The sequence below is a fragment of the Microcebus murinus genome, chromosome 3, assembly GCF_040939455.1.
Source record: "Microcebus murinus isolate Inina chromosome 3, M.murinus_Inina_mat1.0, whole genome shotgun sequence".
NCBI lineage: Eukaryota > Metazoa > Chordata > Mammalia > Primates > Cheirogaleidae > Microcebus > Microcebus murinus.
The window spans coordinates 35,646,789-35,671,639 of record NC_134106.1 but is presented as its reverse complement, the minus strand read 5'-3'; the positions used below and the strand labels follow the sequence as shown (position 1 = coordinate 35,671,639).

Below are 24,851 nucleotides of genomic sequence, written 5' to 3'. Positions count from 1 at the left end.
GAAAAGAAATAGAAAGGCTCAGCAAGTGCTTTCTATACTCACATTATTCCCTTAAAATCAGGAATGTTTTAAAACTAGAGGGCTCAAAAAAAAAGTAGAAAATACTGCTGAAGTATTTTTTTGTGCCAGGAAAGACCCTTTTTTGCTAAGGAAAGACCCTTAGTCCGCTGTGAAAAAGGTCTTCCTACCAATCTGCTGACCCGGAGGGTTGGTTTCATAGGTGGTGAGAATCTCCATGCATCTGTGGAGACTGAGAGCAAGAGGGATTCTGGTAGCTATTTTATTACGAAGACTTACAAATAAGATATTATGGAAAATTGTGGTGAAGTGTATCCCACACATGGGCAGGATTATTTAATATAAGTGTGGCTCAAATGCAGCTCTTCTGGGACATCTTTCTTGCCTAAAGAGTCAATGAGATTTGGGGCTTTTTTGAAGGCTTGAGTGTTGGAGAAATGGAATGGAACTCAAGAGTTTGCCTCTCCACCCTAAAAGGCACTGCTCTAATTTCACTGACAAGGCTTAAAGGCCCAGAAGCTCTTTTCTATTTCTGATAATTATTTAGGTCACTAATAATGGGACTTGGGAAAGGGGAGGAAGTCGAAAAGAGGCTCATATCTGGTCTCCTGCAGGCTCAGGTCCAGCCTTCCACTCATATGCAACTGTATTTTATTTATATATATGTATATTTTTTAATTTTTTTTAATTTTTTAATTTTTGAGACAGAGTCTCACTCTGTTGCCTGGGCTAGAGTGCTGTGGTGTCAGCCTAGCTCACAGCAACCTCAAACTCCTAGGCCCAAGCAATCCTACCTACTGTCTCAGCCTCCAGAGTAGCTGGGACTACAGGCATGTGCCACCATGGCCGGCTAATTTTTTTTTCCTATATATTTTTAGTTGTCCAGCTAATTTATTTTTTTTTTTATTTTTATTTTTTTAGTAGAGACAGGGTCTCGCTCTTACTTAGCCTGGTCTCGAATTCCTGAGCTGAAACGATCCACCCACCTCAGCCTCCCTGAGTGTTAGGATTACAGGCATGAGCCATTGCGCCCTGCCCAACTGTATTATATTTTAATGAAACAGGATGTCCTCTCTCCTTCCAAGAATCAAAAGTAACTCTTTGGGTTAAAGGTATGCAGGCATATAGCACGCAGTCTAGACTTTTTAAAACATTTACAGCTTGCTTTTAAGCAAGGACACATTCTTATAAAGTTATGGAAAATCCTGCTGGAGACCCTTAAAATTGGCATCAACTATTTTGTCTGTATAAAAACGAAAATATATTTTAAAATGTTGAGAGGGAAATCAAATTTTCTCATACTTAAGTTAGATTCTGTATGTATCAGCACACAGCTGGGAAAAAACTTAAGGTTCCAAAACTACTTTGAGAGAGCATGAAGTAATATTCAAATTTAAAATTTTGGATAGCTGAATGTCAAAATTTGGATTCAGTTATCAATTAAGTAACTGAGAAACACTGGTAATCATTAGGGTATCTTTAAAGCAGAAGCATAAAAAATTATGTTAAAGGTACTATGTGTGTAACCTGAAACCAATGAAATTCATCTACTAAAACACCACAAATGAAACTGGTTTAGAGGCAAAATTAGGATATTATAACTTTCCAGGTAAGTTAAAAAAATCTCTCAGCCAAGAGGTTGTAGCAACTGGTGAACTGGTAACAGTGAGGTACAAGAGTTGAGTGAAGAATGATATATATGGATACTGTGGGATTATCTTCCATTTCCACACAAAATTCCTATGGTTTTAAGTCAGTCTGGGGAAAAAGATTTGAATGTGAAAACTCATGATGTTCAGAAATACTCTAGTCCTTTAATGATACCTGTGCACGTGAACTTAATAAAGTGATTACTATGCAATATAAACAGATACAGTTATCTACAATGGCAGTCAATCATTGACTGCTAGATAAATAATAATCCAGGGATGACTTCCAACTAATCTCTACAGCCAAGCTGTATATATAATAAAGGTTACATGCGGTCATTTTACTGTTTATACAACATGCCTCTCACTTTGCTATAGCTACAAACAAAACCCTCTAAATGTTCATGGCATATTTTTGAAAAGTTTTCTGGACTATGTTTAAATAAAATATTTTGTTTACTTATTTGAGGGCCCCTGAATGTGAAAGGTTAGTGCTGAGAAAAATACCCCAGTCACTGCTCTCAATGAATAGCTGTCCTCAGGTTACCCTTGTGCCACAGGGTTACAAGGTGCCTGCCCAGGTTATACTGCTCTACAAATCTTGCCTGAGAGGTTGTCAGTAATATAAGGTTACTCATATAAGGTCAGGTTCTGTACAATGTCTTATTTTATCAAACTGAAGAAAATCTAAGGTGTTTTTTTTTTTAGAAAAATTCAAGCATTTGGGGCATGTTGAATTTACCAACTCTTACATTCGTACGTCACACTTGTGTGTTCAAACGGCACTATCTAGGCATATATAGAATGGTAGTTTCCACTTCTAAGCATTTTCCTGAGAGATCCTGGGTTCTGTCAGGATGTCTCTGTGCTTTCAGACTGAGTAACTCTTAGCTGGACAAGATAATTTTTCTGGTATAAGAAAAGTATAGGTACATCTGAATGTCCTAATCAAAAACAAAACCTTTCAGATAACCCCATAAACCAAAGAATTTTAGGACTAAGTGGCTCTTCAGCAATGAGGTAAGAGATCACCACCTATCCTTAATATATAGTAAACTGGAAAATCAAAAGAGGATATGTGAACATTAAGTCATCTCTGGATGGTGGAATGACAGGTGATTTTTAAATTTCTTCTTTAAGAATATTAGAATTTTTTTCTATGGTGCAAATATACTTATAAAATAATTTTAAAAGTAAAAAAGAAAACACTGGCCGGGCGCGGTGGCTCAAGCCTGTAATCCTAGCACTCTGGGAGGCAGAGGCGGGCAGATTGCTCGAGGTCAGGAGTTCGAAACCAGCCTGAGCAAGAGCAAGACCCCGTCTCTACTATAAATAGAAACAAATTAATGGGCCAACTAATATATATATATAAAAAAAAAATTAGCAGGCATGGTGCCACATGCCTGTAGTCCCAGCTACTCGGGAGGCTGAGACAGAAGGATTGCTTGAGCCCAGGAGTTTGAGGTTGCTGTGAGCTAGGCTGACGCCACGGCACTCACTCTAGCCTGGACAACAAGCGAGACTCTGTCTCAAAAAAAAAAAAAAGAAAACACTAAGTAAATACATTGAGAAAAATGTAAGGAATTTCCAAGGCATTTCAGATTCTATGATAAAACTCAGATAAAATTATGTAAATGTTTAAGATAATACCTGATCCTTTTGAATTCTCATCTCATCAACTTCGCTTTCAGCATACTGAGGATCTCGTGCGGGGTCCTTGATATCTTTTAGTGTGTTGATACTCTGAAATTACAATTCTCCAAATCATTTCATGCCCATGACCCAAAACCTTCAATGGCTACTATCTACCTAACAAATCAAGCTCCCATTCCTTAGCCTGGGACTGAAGGCTCTCTACCATCTTTCAAGGTTTTATCACCACCATTGAGGCCCATTTCAAATTCCAACAGGTACTATTGCTTTCTTCCCCTTTTGTATGTTTCTCCCTTCACTAATAGCCAGAAAGCTCTGTTTTGAAAGTGAAGCAGGAATTGTGCCTTACTCTTCATTTAACCCTCATAGTACCTTATTTACAATAGATTTTTAGCACATGTTTAATTGATTTTTGAGCATGAGAGATAAAAACAAAGTTATCATAATAAGCCCTTTGGAACATTTTCTGTAACTGTTGAGTGGTGTTAAAAATTCTTGCTTTAAAAGAATTAGAGATATATACCTTTGGTGGAAAGAGCTTTTCATACACTTTTTTCCACAACTCCATTGGTGAGTGGGCATGCAGCTTTCCAATGTCATTGTCAGGAACTGGAGGAGATCCTAAAATTGGAAGTTTTACTTCAAATGACTGCATTGATTAAAACATTACAAACTCTACCAATAAAATAAATGACACTTATAAAAGTGTAAATCTTAGATCACTCATTTTTCCTTTCCCTAATGTACTCACCATTAATATTTATCCCTGCCCAGCATAGCAAGGCCACTGGACAGATTCTAGCATTGGAAGAAGAGGAGGCAAAGAGTAATGGACAAACTGTAATTCTTATTCTGCACACCCTACATCTATACCTATCGTATTAACCAGTATTTCCAGTTCTTGGTATTTATCTGCATATAGGTACTGTATTTTACCTGCATATAGGTACTGTATTAAGGATTTCACACTGTAGCATCATTTGTATTAGTAAAAATGTGACCACAATCAAAGTATCCATCAATGTGGACGGTGCACTAAGTTATTATGCATAGCCATGCTTTGTTAACACTATCCAACAGTTAAAATAGCAGATAGACCTATATATAGCATTAATATGAAAAAAGCACCAAGGCATATTGAATAAAAAAGGCAAATTTCAAAATGGTAGACACAGACTGATACTATTACGTTAAGGAAAATAGTTTTTTCTAAACCACATGCATACTTATGTAAATGCATAGGGAATTGTCTGGGAAGATACATATTAAACTCATTCCTTATATGTACTATTTTAACTTTTTACAAGGAAAATGTCTTTATGTATTGCTTGTATAATTTAAATTAATTTGAAAAAATTTTTAAATTTGCTGCCACTTCCTGACCACTTTTAATCAATTATATAGCCTGAGATTTTCCATTCTTTCTATTTCCAATATCTATATTGTTCACCAAAACTATTTCACTGTTGATCTTTTAGGACCTCCTTATCACTTTGGTGGAAAAGACATTATGCAGCTTTGCCAAGTTTCATTTCTACTCCTGTGTGTGTGTGTGTATTAAGTTCTATACAATTTTATCACCTGCATAGGTTCATGTGGCTGCCACCACAGTCAAGACACTGACTTAGTTCCATTACCACATTACCATAAGGATCCTTGTGTTGCCCTTTTATAGACACACCTACCTCCTTCCTAACCCTTTACCTGGCCTCCCTACTCATAGCCTTGTCCCTGCCCTCCATTTCTAAAATTTTTTCATTTCAAAACTTTTTTTTTTTTTTTTTTTTTTTTTTTTTGAGACAGAGTCTCACTTTGTTGCCCAGGCTAGAGTGAGTGCCGTGGCGTCAGCCTAGCTCACAGCAACCTCAAACTCCTGGGCTCGAGTGATCCTTCTGCCTCAGCCTCCCGGGTAGCTGGGACTACAGGCATGCGCCACCATGCCCGGCTAATTTTTTATATATATATCAGTTGGCCAATTAATTTCTTTCTATTTATAGTAGAGACGGGGTCTCGCTCTTGCTCAGGCTGGTTTTGAACTCCTGACCTTGAGCAATCCGCCCGCCTCGGCCTCCCAAGAGCTAGGATTACAGGCGTGAGCCACAGCGCCCGGCCTCAAAACTTTTATATAAATAGAATTATTTTGTATATAACCTTTTCTGATTGGCTTTTTTTTTTCATTCAGCATGATTCCCTGGAAATTAATCCAAGTTCTATGTATCAACAGTTTCTTTCTTTTTATGGCTCAGTAGTATTCCTCTATGGTACAGATGTACCATAGTTTGTTTAGCCATTCACCTGTTGAAGAACCTCTAGGTTGTTTCCAGATATTTTTCTTTTGTTTTTTGTTTTCAGACAGAATCCTGCTCTGTTGACCTAGGCTGGAGTACACTAGTGTGATTATAACTCACTGCAGTCTTGAACTACTGGGCTCAAGTGATCCTTGATCAAGTGGCAGCAAATTTAAAAATTTTTTCAAATTAATTTAAATTATACAAGTGATCCTTCTGCCTTAGCCTCCTGAGTAGCTGGGACTACAGATGTGTACCATCATGCCCGGCTAATTTTTTTTCATTTTTTTTTGTAGAGATGGGGTCTTGTTATGTTTCCCAGGTTGGTCTTGAACTCGTGGCCTAAGCGATCCTCCCATCCCAAAGTGCTGGGATTATAGGCATGAGGCACTGCACCTGTTTCCAGTTTTTTTTTTTTTTTTGAGACAGAGTCTAACTCTGTTGCCTGGGCTAGAGTGCTGTGGCATCAGCCTAGCCCACAGCAACCTCAGACTCCTGGGCTCAAGCAATCCTGCCTCAGCCTCCCGAGTAGCTGGGACTACAGGCATGCGCCACCATGCCCGGCTAATTTTTTCTATATATTTTTAGTTGGCCAATTAATTTCTTTCTATTTTTAGTAGAGACAGGGTCTCGCTCTTGCTCAAGCTGGTTTTGAACTCCTGACCTTAGGCAATCCTCCTACCTTGGCCTCCCAGAGTGCTAGGATTACAGGCATGAGCCATGGCGCCCAGCCTGTTTCCAGTTTTTAACTATTACCAGTAAAGCTGCTATGAACATTTGTATACAGATATTTGTGTGAATGTAAGTTTTCATTTCTTTGGAATAAATTTCCAATAGCACAATTTCTAGGTCATATGGTAGTTACATGTTTAGTTTGATAAGAAACCATCAAACTGTTTTCTGGAGTGGCTGTACCACTTTACATTCCCACCAGCAATGTACAAGTTGTATAGTTTCTCTGCATCCTAGCCAGTATTTGGTAGTGTCACTATTTTTTATTTTAGCTATTCTGATAAGTGTGTACTGATATCTCATTGTGGTTTCAATTTGTATTTCCTAATCACTAATAAACACCTTTTCATGTGTCTTTGCCATTTTTATGTCCTCTTCGTGAAATGTCTGCTTGTTTCTTGACCATTTTCTAAGAGGACTGTTTGTTGCTATTTTTAAACTGTTGGGTTCTTTATATATTCTAAATACTAGTCTTTTTTCAGATATGCAGCTTGAAAATATTTTCTCCCAGGCTATAACATGTCTTTTCGTCCTCATCATATGGGCTTTCACAGAGCAAAAGTTTTTAATTTTGAGGAGGCCTAAGCTCCATGACTTCTTAAATCCAGTAATTATCAACTCTCTTCTGACCTGCAACTATTCACATAGGCAAAAGTATTCCATCAGCGTTATCTATCAGTACACACAGTGATTCTCACTGCTACTGAAATTAAGTTGGTGCTAATGATAATTCTAAAAAATAGTCTCCATGACACATTAAGCAAAACCATCTCTATTCTTTTCATTTCAATTCAATCTATACACTCATTACAAAGATCTCTGCATTTGAAATCAAGTCACCTTTAGCTTGTAAGAGTAATAGAGGATGGGAAATGCAAAAATAAACTATTGCTCATTAGGATGTTAAAACCAAACTATGCCACCCCCAGAGTATAGAGAATTGCTAGACTCAAAGATCTTCATAATGCAAAAAGCTTCTGTGGAAAGATAAGGGGCTTTATATATAAACTCTTAAAGTTCCTTTAGATTCAGAAGTCTGTGGAGTCTATGAGTCTAGGAAATACATTCCATTAGTCATGCAAGCTATTTATATCATGAAAAATTAAGGCATATCTAATTGGTACAACTGTGTTCTTTCTGGTTTATTCTATCACTTCAATCTTTTTCATATTTGATCATTGCCCATAATAGGTAGCTTTAAATTTCCAGACCACTCTATGCTCCTGGTTTATTCTAAACCCAAGCAGCTAAAATTTAAAAGTACCTAGAAATCAGTGATGGAAAGGAAATACATGCAAATATTTTTAGTAGAACAGAGATCAGAAATCAGTCTCTTATGTGGCAACATCCCTTCTATCACAAATATGTTGATGTGATGCATGCTGCACCAATACTGAGTATACAAATAAAGACCTAGGAAATAACAGCAATTACAATGAAACTAGAAATAGGGTATATTGGAAACAAAGTGAACATGGAGTAGGATAAAATCAATAAGCAATTAAAAAGAGATTGAACAATCTTAATAAGTTCACCAACCTATTTGACTTAAAGAATCCAATCCTGCTGTGATAAACAGTGGTTTATTCTGATCCACACATATTGATTTGCTATGTGGAGAAGAAAAAAAGATTCTAAATAAGTTTAGCAGTTGAATATACTTTAAGAGTTTATACACATGAGAGCCAAGGTTTACATCTAGCCATGTATGACAGCATTGCCCCTAATGAATGAGTGAATATCAACTGAAGTGATTTCAAAAGTTAAATATAGCATGAATAAAGGCTTTACAGGAAAAAAGTGACATACCCACATTATCTTAAATCAAAACCAAGAGAAGTAGCAAGGCTTAGAAGATAACATACTAAAACTTTCAATTCTGTTTCAAATCAATATAAGAAACTAATAAGAGAGGGAAAGCTACTAAAATGTGGGAAAATAAGTAAAAGAAATCTAGGAACAAGTGTAATAGTATCATTATTCTATTCCAGTGTCAAACTAAATATTATATATCATTTTGGTTATAAAATTTGAGAAATATTTAAGCAATATAAGAAGCAGGAGATAATATGCAATTATCCCTTTGAGAACAGCTGTCTGGGACAGTTTCCTGGTCAAGAAACAAATGACTTAGATGAGAACAATAATCAGATAAGACAACACTGCTAAAATAAACAAATAAATAAAAAGATACAAAAAATATTTTAACAGTACCTTTTGTCAATGCCAAATGCCAATTGGTTGATAACTCCACGTATTTTTAGTAATAGAGCTTCTGATTTACTGGTAAACTGAAAAAAAAATCAGGAGAATAAATCATATGCTCTGTTTTCCAATCATAGAAACAGGTAACATAAATATGGCTTTGAATAAGTACAGATTGCAGAGAGAATTACTAACTACTTGCCCAGTAAATACTTCTGTTTGAGTAGACAAAACAAAACCTGAATAAAGAAATCTTGATAAATTTGTTTTAACTCATTCTTCAAACTTCATGAATGCATGATGTGGAAAGGACTTGTGTTTATGCAACTAATCATTTCAGCTACTCATACAAATTGGTCATAATCATAGTCAAAGAATTCCTTAAAAATGTATATATGTATGTGTGTTTATGTGGTATGTGTATTTGTGTGTAAACATACTCTTATTGTTGTCTAAAATAAAATTTTCGAAAATGCAATTGGGTTGGTTAGAAAATAAGAGGTATAGGCCAGGTGCGGTGCCTCATACTTATAATCCTAGCACTATGGGAGGCTGAGGTGGGAGAATTGTTTAAGTTCAGGAGTTCAAAACCAGCCTGAGCAAGAGTGAGACCCCATCTCTACTAAAAATAGAAAGAAATTAATTGGCCAACTAAAGATATATAGAAAAAATTAGCCGGGCATGGTGGTGCATGCCTATAGTCCCAGCTACTCGGGAGGCTGAGGCAGTAGGATTGCTTGAGCCCAGGAGTTTGAGGTTGCTGTGAGTTAGGCTGACACAGGGACTCTTGCCCAGACAACAGGGCAAGACTCTGTTTCAAAAAAACAAAAACAAAAACAAAAAACCTGCTCTGCTGAACTTTATTTCTTTTGTGGGAAAGGAAAAAAAATTTTATGGAAAATGTATTTCATACAATGTAGAGTAGGGCTGAGAGAACATCAGAAGTTTTCTAGGCCAGGCATGGTGGCACACACCTGTAATCCCAGCACTTTGGGAGGCTAAGGCAGAAGGACCAGCCTGGGCAATGTAATGAGACCCTGTCTCTACAAATAAAAGAATAAAAAATTACCTGGTGTGTTGGAATAGGGCCATTGTACTCTAGCCTAGGTGACAGAGTGAGACCCTATCTCTAAAAAAAAGGACCTTTTCTAACCCAACCCCTCAATCTGCTGCATCAATCACCTCTAAAACACTCTCCACAAATAGCTGTAGACCTTCTACTTAAGTAAACTCAATGCCTGGGAACTCATCTGGCAACTCATTCCATTTTCAGATAATGGTAGCATCAGAAAGTTCTTTCTTATTTTGAATAAACTCTCTCTATTGGTTCTTTTTCTTGATTCTAGGAGAACAAAGAATAAATTTAATCTTTTTTCCACAGAACAGTCCTTCAACTGGTTAAAGAGAATTATTACATTTTAGATGATATTATACTGGTCCTCATATAGCATATTAAGTTCCCTACCATCCTTGTAGTTCTCCTCTGTATCTGTTCCTACTTATCAATATTCTCCTGGTTTTGTTTTTATTAACTTTATTATTCAGAATATTGAATCAATATTCTCAACTGAACTATAAAGGATCAACTATAGTGCTAGAAAAAACCTGCTAAATATCATGTAATCTTGCAAAGCAGTACCCAACTAACTTTCTCCCTTAAATGGGGTAGAAGGTAAGCGCAGATGTAAAACTGAAAGATGGCACTTCGATAACACTGGCTATACTCTTCTTGGTTCGGGAAGCTAGAAAGGCCTTATGTTTCCTTTGGTGGTCTTGGAGTATCCACTAACCCAACCTCTGTTTCCCTTGAAAACTGAGATGAAGCGCTTCTCAGATCCTTTCCTTGGTCCCTGATCTTCTAGGGTCTTCTGAGCATGGGTAATCCCAGGCCTGTGATGGCCTGCATTGATTTGGCTTTATCTACATTTTTAACCATAAGACCAGACTGGGCCCTGAATGCTCTTTAAGTGTGATCTGTTCCTAAAAAAATATAAGGATTTCCCTTAGCTAACTTTAACCAGAATTAAATGTGTGGCCTTATCTAGTGGCAAAAATAAGAAACTGCAAGGTTGTTGTCTCTCTATCCTGGATGAGGCATTCACTTTAAATTTCCCATATCTTTTCAAAATATTAATAGTAGAGAAGAATGCTTTCCAAAGCACTCTGTCAGTCGACCTAATATATAAGCAAATATAATTCAAATATAAAAGGTATTATTTTTAAGAAAATACATAATGAAATGTGGAATGTTCTGAAAAGTATGAGAATTGAAAATACATATTGTAGATATTACTTTCAGTCATAATATCCTAGCCATGAAGGCAAGGCCTAGACCATGTTTCTCTAGGTTCATCTGAGTGATTTGATTTGGAGGAAAAAACAAACTATTCAATAATCATTCAAATATGAAGGAAGTATTTTTTCAAACAAAAATGCTTTTATATTTTATTACATTAAAGGACATCCAGCAAAATTTGGTCCTGCTATAGAAGATAATGATAACAGTAATTATAATAACCAACATTGATTCATTTTTTTTTTTTTTTTGAGACAGAGTCTCACTCTGTTGCCTGGGCTAGAGTGCCATGGCATCAGCCTTACTCACTGCAACCTCAGACTCCTAGGCTCAAGCAATCCTTCTACCTCAGCCTCCCAAGTAGCTGGGACTGTAGGCATGCACCACCATGCCTGGCTATTTTTTTTCTATATATTTTTAGAAATATTATTTGGAATTTAGAATTTATTTTGTCCAGCTAATTTCTTTCTATTTTTTAGTAGAGATGGGGTCTCACCCTTGCTCAGGATGGTCTCGAACACCCCAGCTCAATCAATCTGCCTGCCTCAGTCTCCCATAGTGCTAGGATTACAGGCATGAGCCACCGCGCTCAGCCTTTTTTCTTTTTTTTAAGACAGCGTCCCACTCTGTTGCCTGGGATAGAGTCCTATGGTATCATCATAGCTCACTGCAACCTCACACTCCTGGGCTTAAGCCATCCTCCCACCTCAGCCTTCCAAGTAATGTGGGACTATATAGGCACATGTCACCGCACCCGCTGTTTTCTAGAGCTGTTTTTTGTAGAAACAGGATCTCATTCTTGCTCAGGCTGGCCTTGAACTCCTGACTTTAAGTGATCCACCCACCACAGCTTCCCAGAGTGTTAGGATTATAGGCATAAGACACTGCACTCAGCCTAACCGGGTAATACTTTGTTCTAGGCCCTGTGCTAAGTATTTCACATGTATTCCCTCTTTTAGTTCTCGTAAGAACCCTATGAATAAGGTACTGTTTCTCTCCATTTTACCATGGAGAACTGTAAGGCTTAAGTGAGATTAAGTGACTTGCCTTTTGAAATCACATGTGTAGTATATAGTTACCCTAAGATTTGAACCCAGGTAGCATGACTTCAGAGTTCATGTTTTCAACATCTATAACAAACACTTTTCTTGTTTTTTAAATATTTATTTATTTATTAATTTAGAGACAGAGTATCACTCTGTCATCCAGGCTGGAGTGCAGTGGCCTCATAATAGCTCATTGCAGCCTCATACTCCTGGGCTCAAGCAATCCTCCTGTTCTGCCTCTGCCTCCAGAGTAGCTGGGTCTACAGGTACATGCCACCATGCCTGGTTAATCTTTCTCTTTTTTTGTACAGATGTGTCTTTTGCTCAGGTTGGTCTCAAACTCCTAGTCTCAAGCAATCCTTACCACTTGGCCTCCCAAAGTGCTAGCATTACAGGTGGAAGCCACCAACCATGGCCTAAATAGTACTTTTTAAAAGTAAAAACAATAACAATACATTGTTAAAATTTTTGTTTGTTTTTCTTTCAAGGGAATATGATTCTAATTCTTACGGGGAAACTAAAAAATAAATAGATCACCAATTTATCTCTTTAAGCTTGATTGGGGTTTATGGAGATAAGCACTTTAGAACTTCTGTTCCAAAGAAAGGGTAGGCCATCTAGCAGTATATATTCTATGGATGCATTAGCAAACATTCTATAAGAAGAGGTCTTTGACAATGGGAAAGAAAAGGAGAGGACCCATGTGCATTAGCAAAAGTATTTATTATTCATAGCTGTGAATCCAGTTGCTAATTTTTCCAAATTTGGTACTGTCCATTCAAGCCCAAAGGATAGGAAATGTACAAACCATTAGTGATGCTCCATAATAATGTGCAACAAATCGAAGTGTCTTGCATATTACTTTTCTCTTCTCAGAGTCAAAATCCTGGAGAAAAAAGAAAAAAACAAGTAGAGAGAACTAAGTATCTATAGCAGGAAAATGCAAATTATTAAATGTACAAATAGATTATTTATTTTGTTAAACCTATCCTGAGGAGTAGGATTCCATTACCTTGATATGTTTCTGTAGAGAGTTGAACAATAGCTGCAGCCTTGAAGAGCTACAGCTATCAGATCTTTCTTTGTTTAAACACTTAGCTCAATAGAATTTAGATATAAGCACACATTTTATATTGTGGAATACCCCAAAGATTCTGACAAGCAAAGACAGAGGAACTAATTTTCTATTTTCTTCAATTTAAAAGTTGGAAAATAAGTCCTATTCCTTGATGACTGGGTTGAAGATTAATTTTCTAAGTCTTGTGCCTTATCCCTACTTTAGCCACTGTATTCATTTTCTTTACCTATTTTCTCTGTTTCAACTATATCTTTTCCAAAATCTTTACGATGTGTGACTCCTTATCCTATATCCCTCCCAAAGTCATTTTCTTATTTCATCATTATTTTTGTACCTCCCCCATAAAAGCGTAACTATGCATATACAACAAACCAGTTAGAAGTGGAAGAGCTTACCTGAAAAATATCATATTTACTTCCAATTATGACCAGAGGTATTGGAAATGGGTCAATTAATTCACGATCCTGTTAATAAATATATTTCATTAATTATAATTGTTTATTGCTATGTGCTCAGAAATTTCTATTTACTTCCAAGAATATTCCACTTTCAGTCTCTTCTGTTAGTGTTGACTTTGTTTGCTTGACATACAATTTGTTCTAATATTTAACTTTCACTTACTAAACTATATTTCTTAAGTATAAAACTACAAACAGCAATTCCCTAAATTACTATAGTATTTATTATTTTCTTTTTTTCTGCCCTTTTATTTCCTTATATAACATATTATCTTCCTAACTTTTTTTCTTTCTATTTTATGTTAACTAATTGTTGCAATAGCATTTAAATGGCATGGATTTGTTTTGTTCTAATATTACCTATGTGAAACACATTCTTAGAAACCTTGGGCAATATAAATGCTGTTCTTAGCCTGCTAGATGATGATGTTCATGATTGTATTTAAGGAACTTGTGTTACCGTCACAACAGCTTTATAATTTAATAAGCTGTCAGTTCAGATGATCAAAAGATATTGAATATGTGACAGGCACTAAATGAATGTAAAATACAGAGTGGCGACGAAAGCTATTTAAACTCTACTCTTTGTTTAAATTTGTAACTTTATCTAGTCCTTGCCAGGTGAGTTTTATACAGTCTGGTTTTTTATATTCATTAAAAAGAGATTATAAAGTCAATATCAAACTACTACTTTAAAACTCTATTTCTTTGATTGGTGTAATATGCCATAATAATAATCACAGTAGATGTCTGTTACCAAAAGTTTGGTACTTGTCCCCAAGGTGAACGAAGAATAAGGACAAGTGGTTTGAGTAAAAGGAAAGAGTTTATTAATATGCTGGAAAATGAGGAGAATGGCAGGTTCTCTCTCTCTTTTTTTTTTTTTTTTTGAGACAGAGTATTGCTCTGTTGCCCTGGGCTAGAATGTAGTGGCATCCTCATAGCTCACTGCAGCCTCAAACTACTGGGATCAAGCTATCCTCCTACCTCAGCCCCCTGAATGAGTAGGACTATAGGCATGCCACAACACCTGCTAATTTTTCTATTTTTAGTAGGGAAGGGGTCTCATTCTTGCTCAAGCTGGTCTTGAACTCCTGAGCTCAAGAGATCCTCCCACCTTGGCCTGTCAGAGGGCACAGGGATGAGTTTCTTGGAAGACAATTTTTCCACTGACAGGATGGGGGGAATGGAGGAATGGGGGTGGGTGGGAGCTGGGGAGGTGCACAGAACTCAGGCAGTAATGCGAGCTGACAGGGAAGCAGCTGTAAATACAGATGAAGCTCACCTGCTGCTCACCTCCTGCTGTGCAGCCAGACTCCTAAGTTTCATGGAAGACAATTTTCCATGGGTGGAGGGGCAAGGGTTGTGGGGAGGCAGAGTTCAGGTGATGTTTCATGCCCTGGTGCCTCAGGGGTTAGGGACTGCAACCTTAAAGAACCATTGTCCTCCCCTTTAAACAGAAATACAGAGTTTTTAAAGGGTTTTCACGTTCAGGCTATTGCTATTTAACTATAGCATCTCTGATGAAGATGATCTCATGATCTCTGTCTGGCTAATTCTGTTGAGCCACCTCCCATGGTTTAAGATACCAGAAAACAAAGAATAAAGAACACTCCTCTGCCCTGAAGATTACTGGCATGGGAAGAAATGCAGGTTTTAATTCCTCAAAAGGGGTTTTAAAGAGAAAACTCATAAAATGTTTTGTCCTTTTTCAGATTCTTACTTCTGTTTCATAACAAGAAAACATCAGAAATCCTTTTCCTTAGTTTGCTTTTACTGAAGTTTTATTAAATTGCTATAATTTTCCAGTGAACAGGTTCATCTACATCAAATGAATTTCAAGTCATACATAAAAATCTAAAGAAGTTGTTTGCAGTATTACCATTAACTATATGGGGCTAAGGATTCCAGGAAGAATCCCAATAGCAACTCACTGGATGGTCCTTCTGCATATTACTCCACATCTTCTGTCTCATTTCAGAAGCTGCTTTAGAATTTGTCTTTCCCAGTTTCATCATCACTTTATCTACATGGCTCCTTGTGGCTTGCAATAGATTTTCCATGGTGGGCCAAAGATCATTAGGCTTTGAAAGATCCAAAACAAGAACAATGGAAAATGTCCTAAAGAAATAAAAACATCTTTCAAAAAGGACTCAAAATAATTACCATTTTGAAACTCTAGTGTAGGGAATTTATCTAAGAATAACAACACTATAGACTAAGGGGGAAAAAACATGGCATTATTCCAAGACCAAAAAAACAAAAACCCCAAAGTTATAGCCTTGTTTATTCCAACACTTTTCTTTAGTGATATTTAAGTGTTACAACCAATAGTGGCACAGATGTTTTTGTTTGAACTAAAAATAATCCAGTTCAAACACAGAAGCTGCAAGCAGTTGAGTCCAATAGTACCATGTTAGATCCAAGTTTACTATGTGCTCCAAAGAAGTGAAGCAAAAATAATGAGTAGCAGCAGCAACACAACAATCAAGGAAAAGGAAATAGATTTACAGACTAGAATGGACCTAGTTAATCTTCATAACAACCTCTTCTAGAAGATTTTATAATGTCCTTTTACGGATTAGAAGTCTGAGGGTCAGATTTATGTAACTAGTAAGTTGTAGAACTGGTATTTTGATACAAAGTTACATGTTTTTCTGCTATACCATCCCGCCTTTCTGAAAGCACACTCCTGACCACCAGATATGCCACCACCATCATCACATGCGACTGTACTCTACTCATGTGCAGCGAACATAAATCTAAACTGAGCAACAAAAACAAACAACCTACTTAAAAAATGGGCAAATGGCTAGGTGCAGTGGCTAGTGACTGTAATTTCAGCACTTTGGGAGACAGAGGTGGAAGGATTTTTGAGACCAGGAGTTCAAGACCAGCCTGGGCAACATAGCCAAATGTCATCTCTATAAAAAATAAAAAAGTTAGCCAGGTGTGGTGGCTAGTGACTGTAATCCCAGCTACTTGAGAGGCTGAGGCAGGAGGATTCCTTCAACCCAGGAGTTCCAGTCTGAGTGACAGAGTGAGTCTCTGTCTCTATTAAAAAAAAAAAAGAAGAAAGAAAGAAAACGTCAAATAACTCAAATACAAATTTCTCCAAGAAAGATATACATATAGCCAATAAGCACATCAGAAGATGTTCAACATTACTAATTATTAGGGATATGTAAACCAAAATGATAATGTATCACCTAATACCCATTAGTATAGCTATTGTCAAAATATTTTTTTAAAAAACTAGAAAATACACATAGGTACTACAGTAATAGGGTATTGGGCAGGGGGGAGGGGAGAGGGGGGCGGGTATATACATACATAATGAGTGAGATGTGCACCATCTGGGGGATGGTCATGTTGGAAACTCAGATTTGTGGGGGGAGGGGGGGAGGGCATTTATTGAAACCTTAAAATCTGCACCCCCATAATATGCTGAAAAAAAAAACTTAGAAAATAACAAGTATTAGTGAGGATATAGAGAGACTGGAACCCTTGTGCATTGCTTGTGGGAATGTAAAATGGTACAGCTGCTGTGGAAAACAGTATGGCAGATCCCCAAAAAATTAAACACAGAATTAACATATGACCAGCAATTCCACTCCTGGACTATACCCAAAAGAACTGAAAGCAGAGATTTAAACATATTTGCATACCAGCATTATTCACAGTAGTCAAAAGGTAGAAACAACACCAATGTCCATGGATAGATTAATGGATAAACAAAATGTGGGGCTAGGCTCATGCCTGTAATCCTAGCATTTTGGGAGGCTAATGCAGGAGGATAGCTTGAGGCCAAGAGTATGAGACCAGCCTGGGCAACTTAGGGAGACCTTGCCTCTACAAAAAATAGAAAAAGTAGCTGGGGTAGTGGTGTGTGCATGTAGTCCCAGCTACATGGGAGGCTGAGGCAAGAGGATTGCTTGAGCCCAGAGTTTGAGGCTGCAGTGGAGCTATGATCATGCCACTGCACTCTAGCGTGTGCAACAGAGAGACCTTATCTCAAAACAAACAAACAAACCTCAAACTCCCTAAAAAACAAAATGTGTACACACACACACACACACACATATACACACACACACTGAAATATTATTCAGCTTTATAAAGGAAGGAAATTCTACTACATCATGGATGAACCTTGAAAACATTATGCTAAGTGAAATAAATCAATGAAAAAGGACAAACATTGTATGATTTCATTTATATGAGTTACTAGAGTAGTCAATTTTAGAGAGAAAGGAAGTAGGTGTTAGGCTTAAAGAATTTACCCTCCCTAAACTTCCATCCAAACAGCCTATAAACCACCACTCTCCCCTTCCTAGGGGTGTATTAGGCAAGTAGCCTTTGCCAGACCCTTAGGGAGATAAGGGAATGAAATGCAAAAGGGGAACTTACTTTCCTTATCCCTCCTGGTTGTTTGAAAATAATTTATTTACTCTTCCCAGAAAAACCCTTTATAAAACCCAAGGCTCTTCCTTTTTCTCTCCTGGATGCCTTTTTTCAGCCACCACCCATCTGTACCCAGATGTTCAAAATAAATAGCATTTTGCTGCATATGAGGCTTCGTGTGTCTCTCTCTCAGCTCTGAACGTAACAGTAGGGATGATGATTGCCAGGAGGTAGGGGAGGGAAAGATAGGGAGATTTTGTTTAGTTAGGTACAGAGTTTCAGTTTGGGAAGATGAGAAATTTCTGGAGATCGATAGTGGTGATGGTTATACAACAATGTGAATATACTTAATGCCACTGAATGGTACACTTAAAAATGACTAAAATGATAAGTTTTATGCTAAGTATATTTTACCACAATAAAAACCAAACAAATATAAATTTAGAAGTATTCTAGAAAATGGTTATTATAAGTATGTAGAAACATCATCATGGGCCAATATATCTTTGATCAACAGGGGAAATATTCTGCTAGAAGGTATAGCAAGAAATTATAATATATGTTACTTAATTATTTTGTTTAGTTCAAGCAAAACAGCTATTTTGTTTCACTCAAGCAAAACAGTAACTAAATGCTATACTGTTGGTCTAAGTTCAGAAAATAGTCTTTCACACATTAATTATTAACATTTTCTAAAAATTATTGCTCTATTATATTGCCTAGCCAATCATAACTATGACATTTTAATAAGCTCATAAATAGTTTTGCTTAACTGTAAAAGTAATAGAATATATACGTTTTTAATAGTAAGGAAATTAATTTAATTTTCAGGGTTTTAATATGGTTATTTATTTTTGAAAGAAAAGATGACCATGGTTTCACTTTTTTTACTGTGGTAAAATGGATGTAACATAAAATTAATTATTTTTTAAATGAAAAATAACTTTGTTTTAAGCAAAAGACAAATGGATTAATCATTTTTTCCAAGATTAAAATGTTTGTTTACAGTACATTGGAAATACTTGTGTTACTTTTTACCTATTTCATAGCAAATGATAGCTAAAAAAAATCATTTTTTAAATAAACTTTTAAGACAGGGAATCAGAATCTAATAGTAGTATCTAATAGTATCTAAATAGTATCTAATAGTATTTGGCAATATTATTGTCTCAAGTTGATGGGCTTTGTACAACACAAGGAAATTATGTGACAAATTAATTCCAGTCAAAAAACACTGAGATTAGCAACTACATTAAGACTCAAATGTTTTCCATGAATTCTTTAACCAATTGGCAATCTACTTTGGACCCAGGCCTATGGCTCTGTTTCCCTCTCTGTTCATTATAACCCTGACCCTTCCTCTCTCCTAAAGCAGACTCAAGCTGTCCTAGACCTCTAGGGAAGGGAAGACCAAGACCTCACAAAATAAGGTATTAAAGAAGCCTTGGAAAGATTTGGCTTCTGCAGAAATTTCCACTACTTTTCCACTTTTCATCAGGTGTGAACTCTCTTGGGCCTAGAGAAGGGGAGTGAGGTAATGTATCAAGTCTGGGCCAGAACAGGAGCCAATTCACAACCCAGGTAAGAGCTGGCCTCTGCATTTCTACCCTTTCAGCCTCTGGCCAGCCTAACTAGCAACCTGGTTTCCTTCAGCTGCTCCCCACTCTCTCTTACCACATGAACTATGAGCTATCCTAATTCCTAGGCAGCTTTGCTTCTTTGTCTCCCTTAAAGAGAGACAAATGAAAAACTATATACCTATAAAATTTCATGTTTCTAAAACATAGTAATCATAGGCAAAAGGTGTTTAAAAGTGAAAAAGCAAGATCAAAAAATATATATAGATATATATCTCTATCTAGATATATATCTCCCAAATCTGTACAAAGTATATCTACAAACACCAAACAGACTGAAAGAAATACCTCAACATATATATATTTTTAAGGCTGGTCAAGTGAAGCAGCGGGAGTGGAGAAGGAACAAAGGACCTCAGCATATCAATAATGTTTCTTTCTTATGTGATTCTAGGTGCTTTTACTTTCTTTATATGTTTCAGCATTTTTTCATGTTTTCTATATGAGTACATATCACTTTTGTAATAAGTAAAAGAAAGCAAATTATATTTCACTAAAAGAAAAAAAAATCAATAGACAAATAAAGCCAAAATTACCTGCTTCCAGCCAGTTCTGGAAAAACAATTGTCTAATTAACAAGAAATAATTCCATACTCTAAGGAACTTAATGGCCAAAATGTAACAAATAATTGCCAAGTCCTCTGTATTTGATCCAGGCAGCAGCAATGGTTTGTGTTAAACTTTGACAAGAATAAGATAGTTCAGATTTAAAAAATTTTGTTTTTCTTGGCTAAGATCAGTTCCCAAGAACATTGTGAGAAATGTCACAATTTTCTCATATGATTTAGCCAACATGTGGGAGTTATTGTCAGGAAAATACCACTCGAGGGTTTTGAGGTTGTTCCCCTAGGTTCTATTTCTTTAAGGTCAGCAAATGAAGAGATTTTCTTTATCCTTCAACACAGTCTTCCTTTGGATACAACTTCAATAATATTAGCTAGCATTAAATTCAAAAGTAGACTTTTAATATCCAGCTGAAGAAGAAACTCAGATCTGAATTAACTCACACTGAGATGGATACCAGAAAGAGTTAAGCTTTTCAAATATTTTTGCCAAATGAATTTATTGTCCAAGTGTTATTTGACATATTTTTTTTGTTTGCAGGCTTGCAAAATATGTTACTAGAGGGAATGCCAGCTATCTCACTTCAGCACAGGCCAGAATCTTTGTTCTTTTAAAACCTCTTTGAAAACATTACAGTTTAAGCAATACAAAGGAAGTGGACATAAGCTTTCAGCAACATAAAACTGTCTCACTAAAATTCTGACTCACAAATCCTACTCATATTCTTCCTGCAGACACTACTGTGTACTTACAACTCTTCTCAGAGCTGGCTCACTTACCGTAAGGTGTCACTTGTGATTGGTATGCTGATTAAGTCCAATAAAGAAGTTCCTCCACCCAATTCCCAAAAGTGTGCAATATCTTTTGGCTGAAAAAACAGGTTTTTTTAATATTAAAAATTTTTGATTTTTTTGAATTTTAAGTACTTCTTATACATCACTAGCACCTGCCAGTAATAATTATAGATCCAAAATATTGTAGTCCTTAATCAATCTTTTCTTGGCAGTTAAAACTTTCTCCTGTCTCTATCTCATCCCTCAAAATGCACAAAGCACCTATTCCAAAGAACAAAGATGAGACATTATGAATATATTGTCTAGGTGTGTATATAAATGCCCTAATTCTAGTACTACCTTAATAGAAGACACAAATAATACCCCAGTTTTATATCACGTGTAGCATACACTTATGCAAATTTTAAATAAAATTAACCAGCTGAACACTTTGATATTATTTTTTTTGAAAAACATTTCTAATTCTAGATAGATAAAACATTTGAATAGGAAAACATCCTGATTTAGGAAGTGAGAAGCTCACAAAATGAATTAGACACAGAGATGAGGCATGAGGAAAGCAGATGAACAGATGGCAGTCCTGGCTGCAGATGAGGATTACCTGAGCAAAAGTATAAGCAGACAATCTGGGCCTGATCCCGTGGGGAATCTCACAGGCTACCACTGACAATAATACGTGGCATGTGGAGGAACAAGAGACCAAACAACTGCTTCTCTTTTTATAGGGCTCTCAAAATAAAAGGGGATTGACAGGGCTAGGCAGCCAAGAAGTTCAGTAATAAAATCATCTATTCCTTGAGAGCCTTCCTAAGCTGCTAGCTAATGGCATTTCTGCTTCTGCCTTGACGTTGAAGAGCCTCCAAGCCACCAAAATTGGCTAAGGAACTGACAAAGTGCTTCTATTTAGAACTCTTAAGGAATATTAAATCTGAGAAAGACATGAAGCTTCCAGAATGAACATGAAAACACCCCACTTGATAGCACAAAGTTCAGAGAAAAATAGGTGAAAAAGAATCACATGAGTTTTTATATATCTACCATGAACCTGGAAGAGACAGATTGTCATCAAGGCAAATTTTTAATGAATATATATTATTTTGTGTTTTTGACAAATTCTCATCTAGTAATCTCTACAATTATTATTTTGTTGTTGATACTGAATCATTAATGTGTATGGGAAAAATGATTTTTCATATTTCCCTCAATTCACAATTTGAAGAAGGGAAGTTTTTAAAGCTCTTCTCAAAAGTTAAGCTTGTAAAAGCTGTCTTAAAGTTTCCAATAAAAGTATAATTACATTTCTTGGCTTATCACTCATGTCGAAATTCATGTGAGTCACCAAAATGAAGTTCTCCTGCATCTCAAATGTATTATGTTTTTTCTTTTCTTTTTAACTTCACAGTTTTAATAACCAACTTTCGGTGGAAAATCCAGGAAGTAACGACAGGCAGTTTCAACTCTTTATATTGATATTGTCTAATGAGCAAACATTTGAACTAGATCAGTGTATAAAAATTTTGCTTTGTTATGGAAATAATGGGATGCTGTGTTCTAGATTGTTCTTCCATAAGCCATACCTTATTTAAGAAATTACTTCTTTTTGTGTGAGAACTCCAAAAAGATTCTATTTAGGAATTCACACCCTCCCCCATACCCTGCACTTAATGTACACTATAAATTCTCCCTCTATCTGGAATAGTTTATAACCTTCCTCTGAAGAAACACCAAAACAAGTAAAAACAGGATTATAATCAAGTAATAAGGCCTGTGGTCTCAGTACTACCCACTTCAAGATATATTTAAAAATGCTAATAATTTAGATTTTAAACAGCATATTTTCATAAATATTCTATAGGTCAAACTCATATTTTTAGCAGATTTTAAGGAGAGACAGAAAGTAACTTACAATATTATTCTCCAAAATTGTACAATAAAGTTAAAAAGGAATCTTATTCCAGCATTTTGAGATATAACAAATGAGAAGGCTAAAATATTTTCACAGTTTGGGTTGGCTTCATATCTGCTGAATTGCATTTGAAGTTTAACAGTACATAGCTATGAAGTACACAATTGGATAAGATGGAAAATGTAAAACGAAGTCAGCATCATTACTTCCCCATCACCAGGCCTAGGAATAAAAAGACACTTAAAAAGACACTCACTGTGTTATGCCCTTTTGCTCTTCTTCCATATGTATATTCCAAAGCTAAGGTTGGTTTTGGTGGCTCATCTCTGTACAATAAAGGCAGATAGTATCACCATTGTGGGTGGGGTATTAGTTTCTTATGCTATGATCTTACCTGATTCATTTTTACTTCCTCTTAAACACTTTATTAGTAGAGGTAACCTTGGTAATAGCACTGAGGTAAAAAATGATTAAAATTATATATAAAAAATACATTAGCCTTCAAAAATCCATTTTAGTGGATTTTAGTGGCAGCTGCAGAGGTCAATAATGGCATTTACATGATACAGCAGCCCCTAAAGGCACTGGAGGGGTGAATGGACAAGGCAATGGGGTCAGCAGTGTTGATGGTCATGTTGGGGCACAAGCTCTCCACATGTAGGCCATGTGGGAAGCACTGACATTGGGCTGATGCTCAGCCTTGATGTAGTGAGCTGGGAACCTAATAATTGTTAATTTAATGGGGACATCAATCCAAGATTTTAATGCAGTTCTCTATGTTAAATAGAGAACAAACATGGTGCCATTTTGGAGAACAAAATGATGCCATTTAGCTAGTGAGAGTTTTAAACAAACAAATTGCCTCACTAAGTCCTTAAAATCAACAAATGATTACATTAACGTGGATAGTCCTTCAAAGAAACAATTTTATTGGTTAAAAGGATTACACAAACCAAGATTCTATTATTTGTATTCTTTAATAATATTTTTCAAATGAATGGTATTTCTTTAACATGACCTTTAGACCAAATTTCATCTTTTTGGAAAAGTTATGAGAAATATGCATTAGAATGAAGGGAACAGGCCAGGCATAGTGGCTTATGCCTATAATCCTAGCACTCTGAGAGAAGGAGGCAGGTGGATCGTTTGAGCTCAGGAGTTTGAGACCAACCAGAGCAAGAGCAAGACCCCATCTCTACTGAAAATATAAAGAAAACTAGCTGGACAACTAAAAAATATATAGAAAAAATTAGCTGGGCATGGTGGCACATGCCTGTAGTCCCAGCTACTCCGGAGGCTGAGGCAGGATTGCTTGAGCCCAGGAGTTTGCGGTTGCTATGAGCTAGGCTGACGCCACAGCACTCTAGTCTGGTCAACAGAGTGAGACTTTTATCTCAAAAAAAAAAGAATGAAGGGAACAGAGAAAAGTCTTCCAAAATTTATTGAAGACTTTCATTATCAACTTCCTGCAACATCTAGCAATCATAATCCTAAACCTTAAGCCAACAGCATGCTCTACAGTATAGAAAGTTAGGAATTATATAAAACTATACAAATCGTAAAATACATAGTTTGAGGACCAACACTGTGCTTCAAAAATGTACCCTTGAGAAACTTAGGGTTATAATTAATGTTCAAGTAATTGTAGATTAAGTAGAATAAAAATAATTTAAATACCAGAGTAGCACACCCAAAAAGAGGCTAAGTACTTCTATAGGCTGGGTAATTATGGTAACATTTCTCCTTCAAATAGGGAAGTCCAGTATTAATTCCATATAATTTTTTGGCATGTTAGTTTTATCTTTAAAGGAGCTCTTAAAGGTTATATTAAAGATTCCCTAAGAATTACATATTTGTTTGGGTCTCAAAATTGTTCTCCTTCCCTATGTCTTTTAGTATCTAACTTGCCATATATAATTAGAATAGGCATAAATATAGTCTAAAGGTTAACATAACACTTACCTGTCAAGACACCTTAGAATAATGGTAGTCTTTCCCTGGAAATTCAAAAAAGAATGAATATTGTGATAATGTCATCCATATGTATAATTTTATTATTGCTCATAATTGTGGTCCAAAATAGCTTTTTAATTACTTGAATGATAAATTACCTGGAAACTAAA

At 36.2% G+C, this 24,851-nt stretch overlaps 1 protein-coding gene across 2 annotated transcripts in view; it reads right to left on the bottom strand.

The window, feature by feature from the left end:
- The window catches only part of DYNC2LI1 (dynein cytoplasmic 2 light intermediate chain 1), a 40,718-nt gene that overhangs the window by 6,473 nt on the left and 9,394 nt on the right, over window positions 1-24,851 (bottom strand). For both annotated transcript variants that reach the window (XM_076000710.1, XM_012756425.3), the window contains exons 3-12: window positions 24,691-24,725; window positions 22,985-23,054; window positions 20,808-20,896; window positions 15,358-15,544; window positions 13,361-13,429; window positions 12,696-12,773; window positions 8,555-8,631; window positions 7,880-7,950; window positions 3,844-3,941; window positions 3,318-3,410 (exon numbers count right to left, since the gene is read on the bottom strand). In XM_076000710.1, coding sequence (XP_075856825.1) covers window positions 3,318-3,410; window positions 3,844-3,941; window positions 7,880-7,950; window positions 8,555-8,631; window positions 12,696-12,773; window positions 13,361-13,429; window positions 15,358-15,544; window positions 20,808-20,896; window positions 22,985-23,054; window positions 24,691-24,725 — 867 coding nt within the window. The remainder of the gene's footprint in view (window positions 1-3,317; window positions 3,411-3,843; window positions 3,942-7,879; window positions 7,951-8,554; window positions 8,632-12,695; window positions 12,774-13,360; window positions 13,430-15,357; window positions 15,545-20,807; window positions 20,897-22,984; window positions 23,055-24,690; window positions 24,726-24,851) is intronic.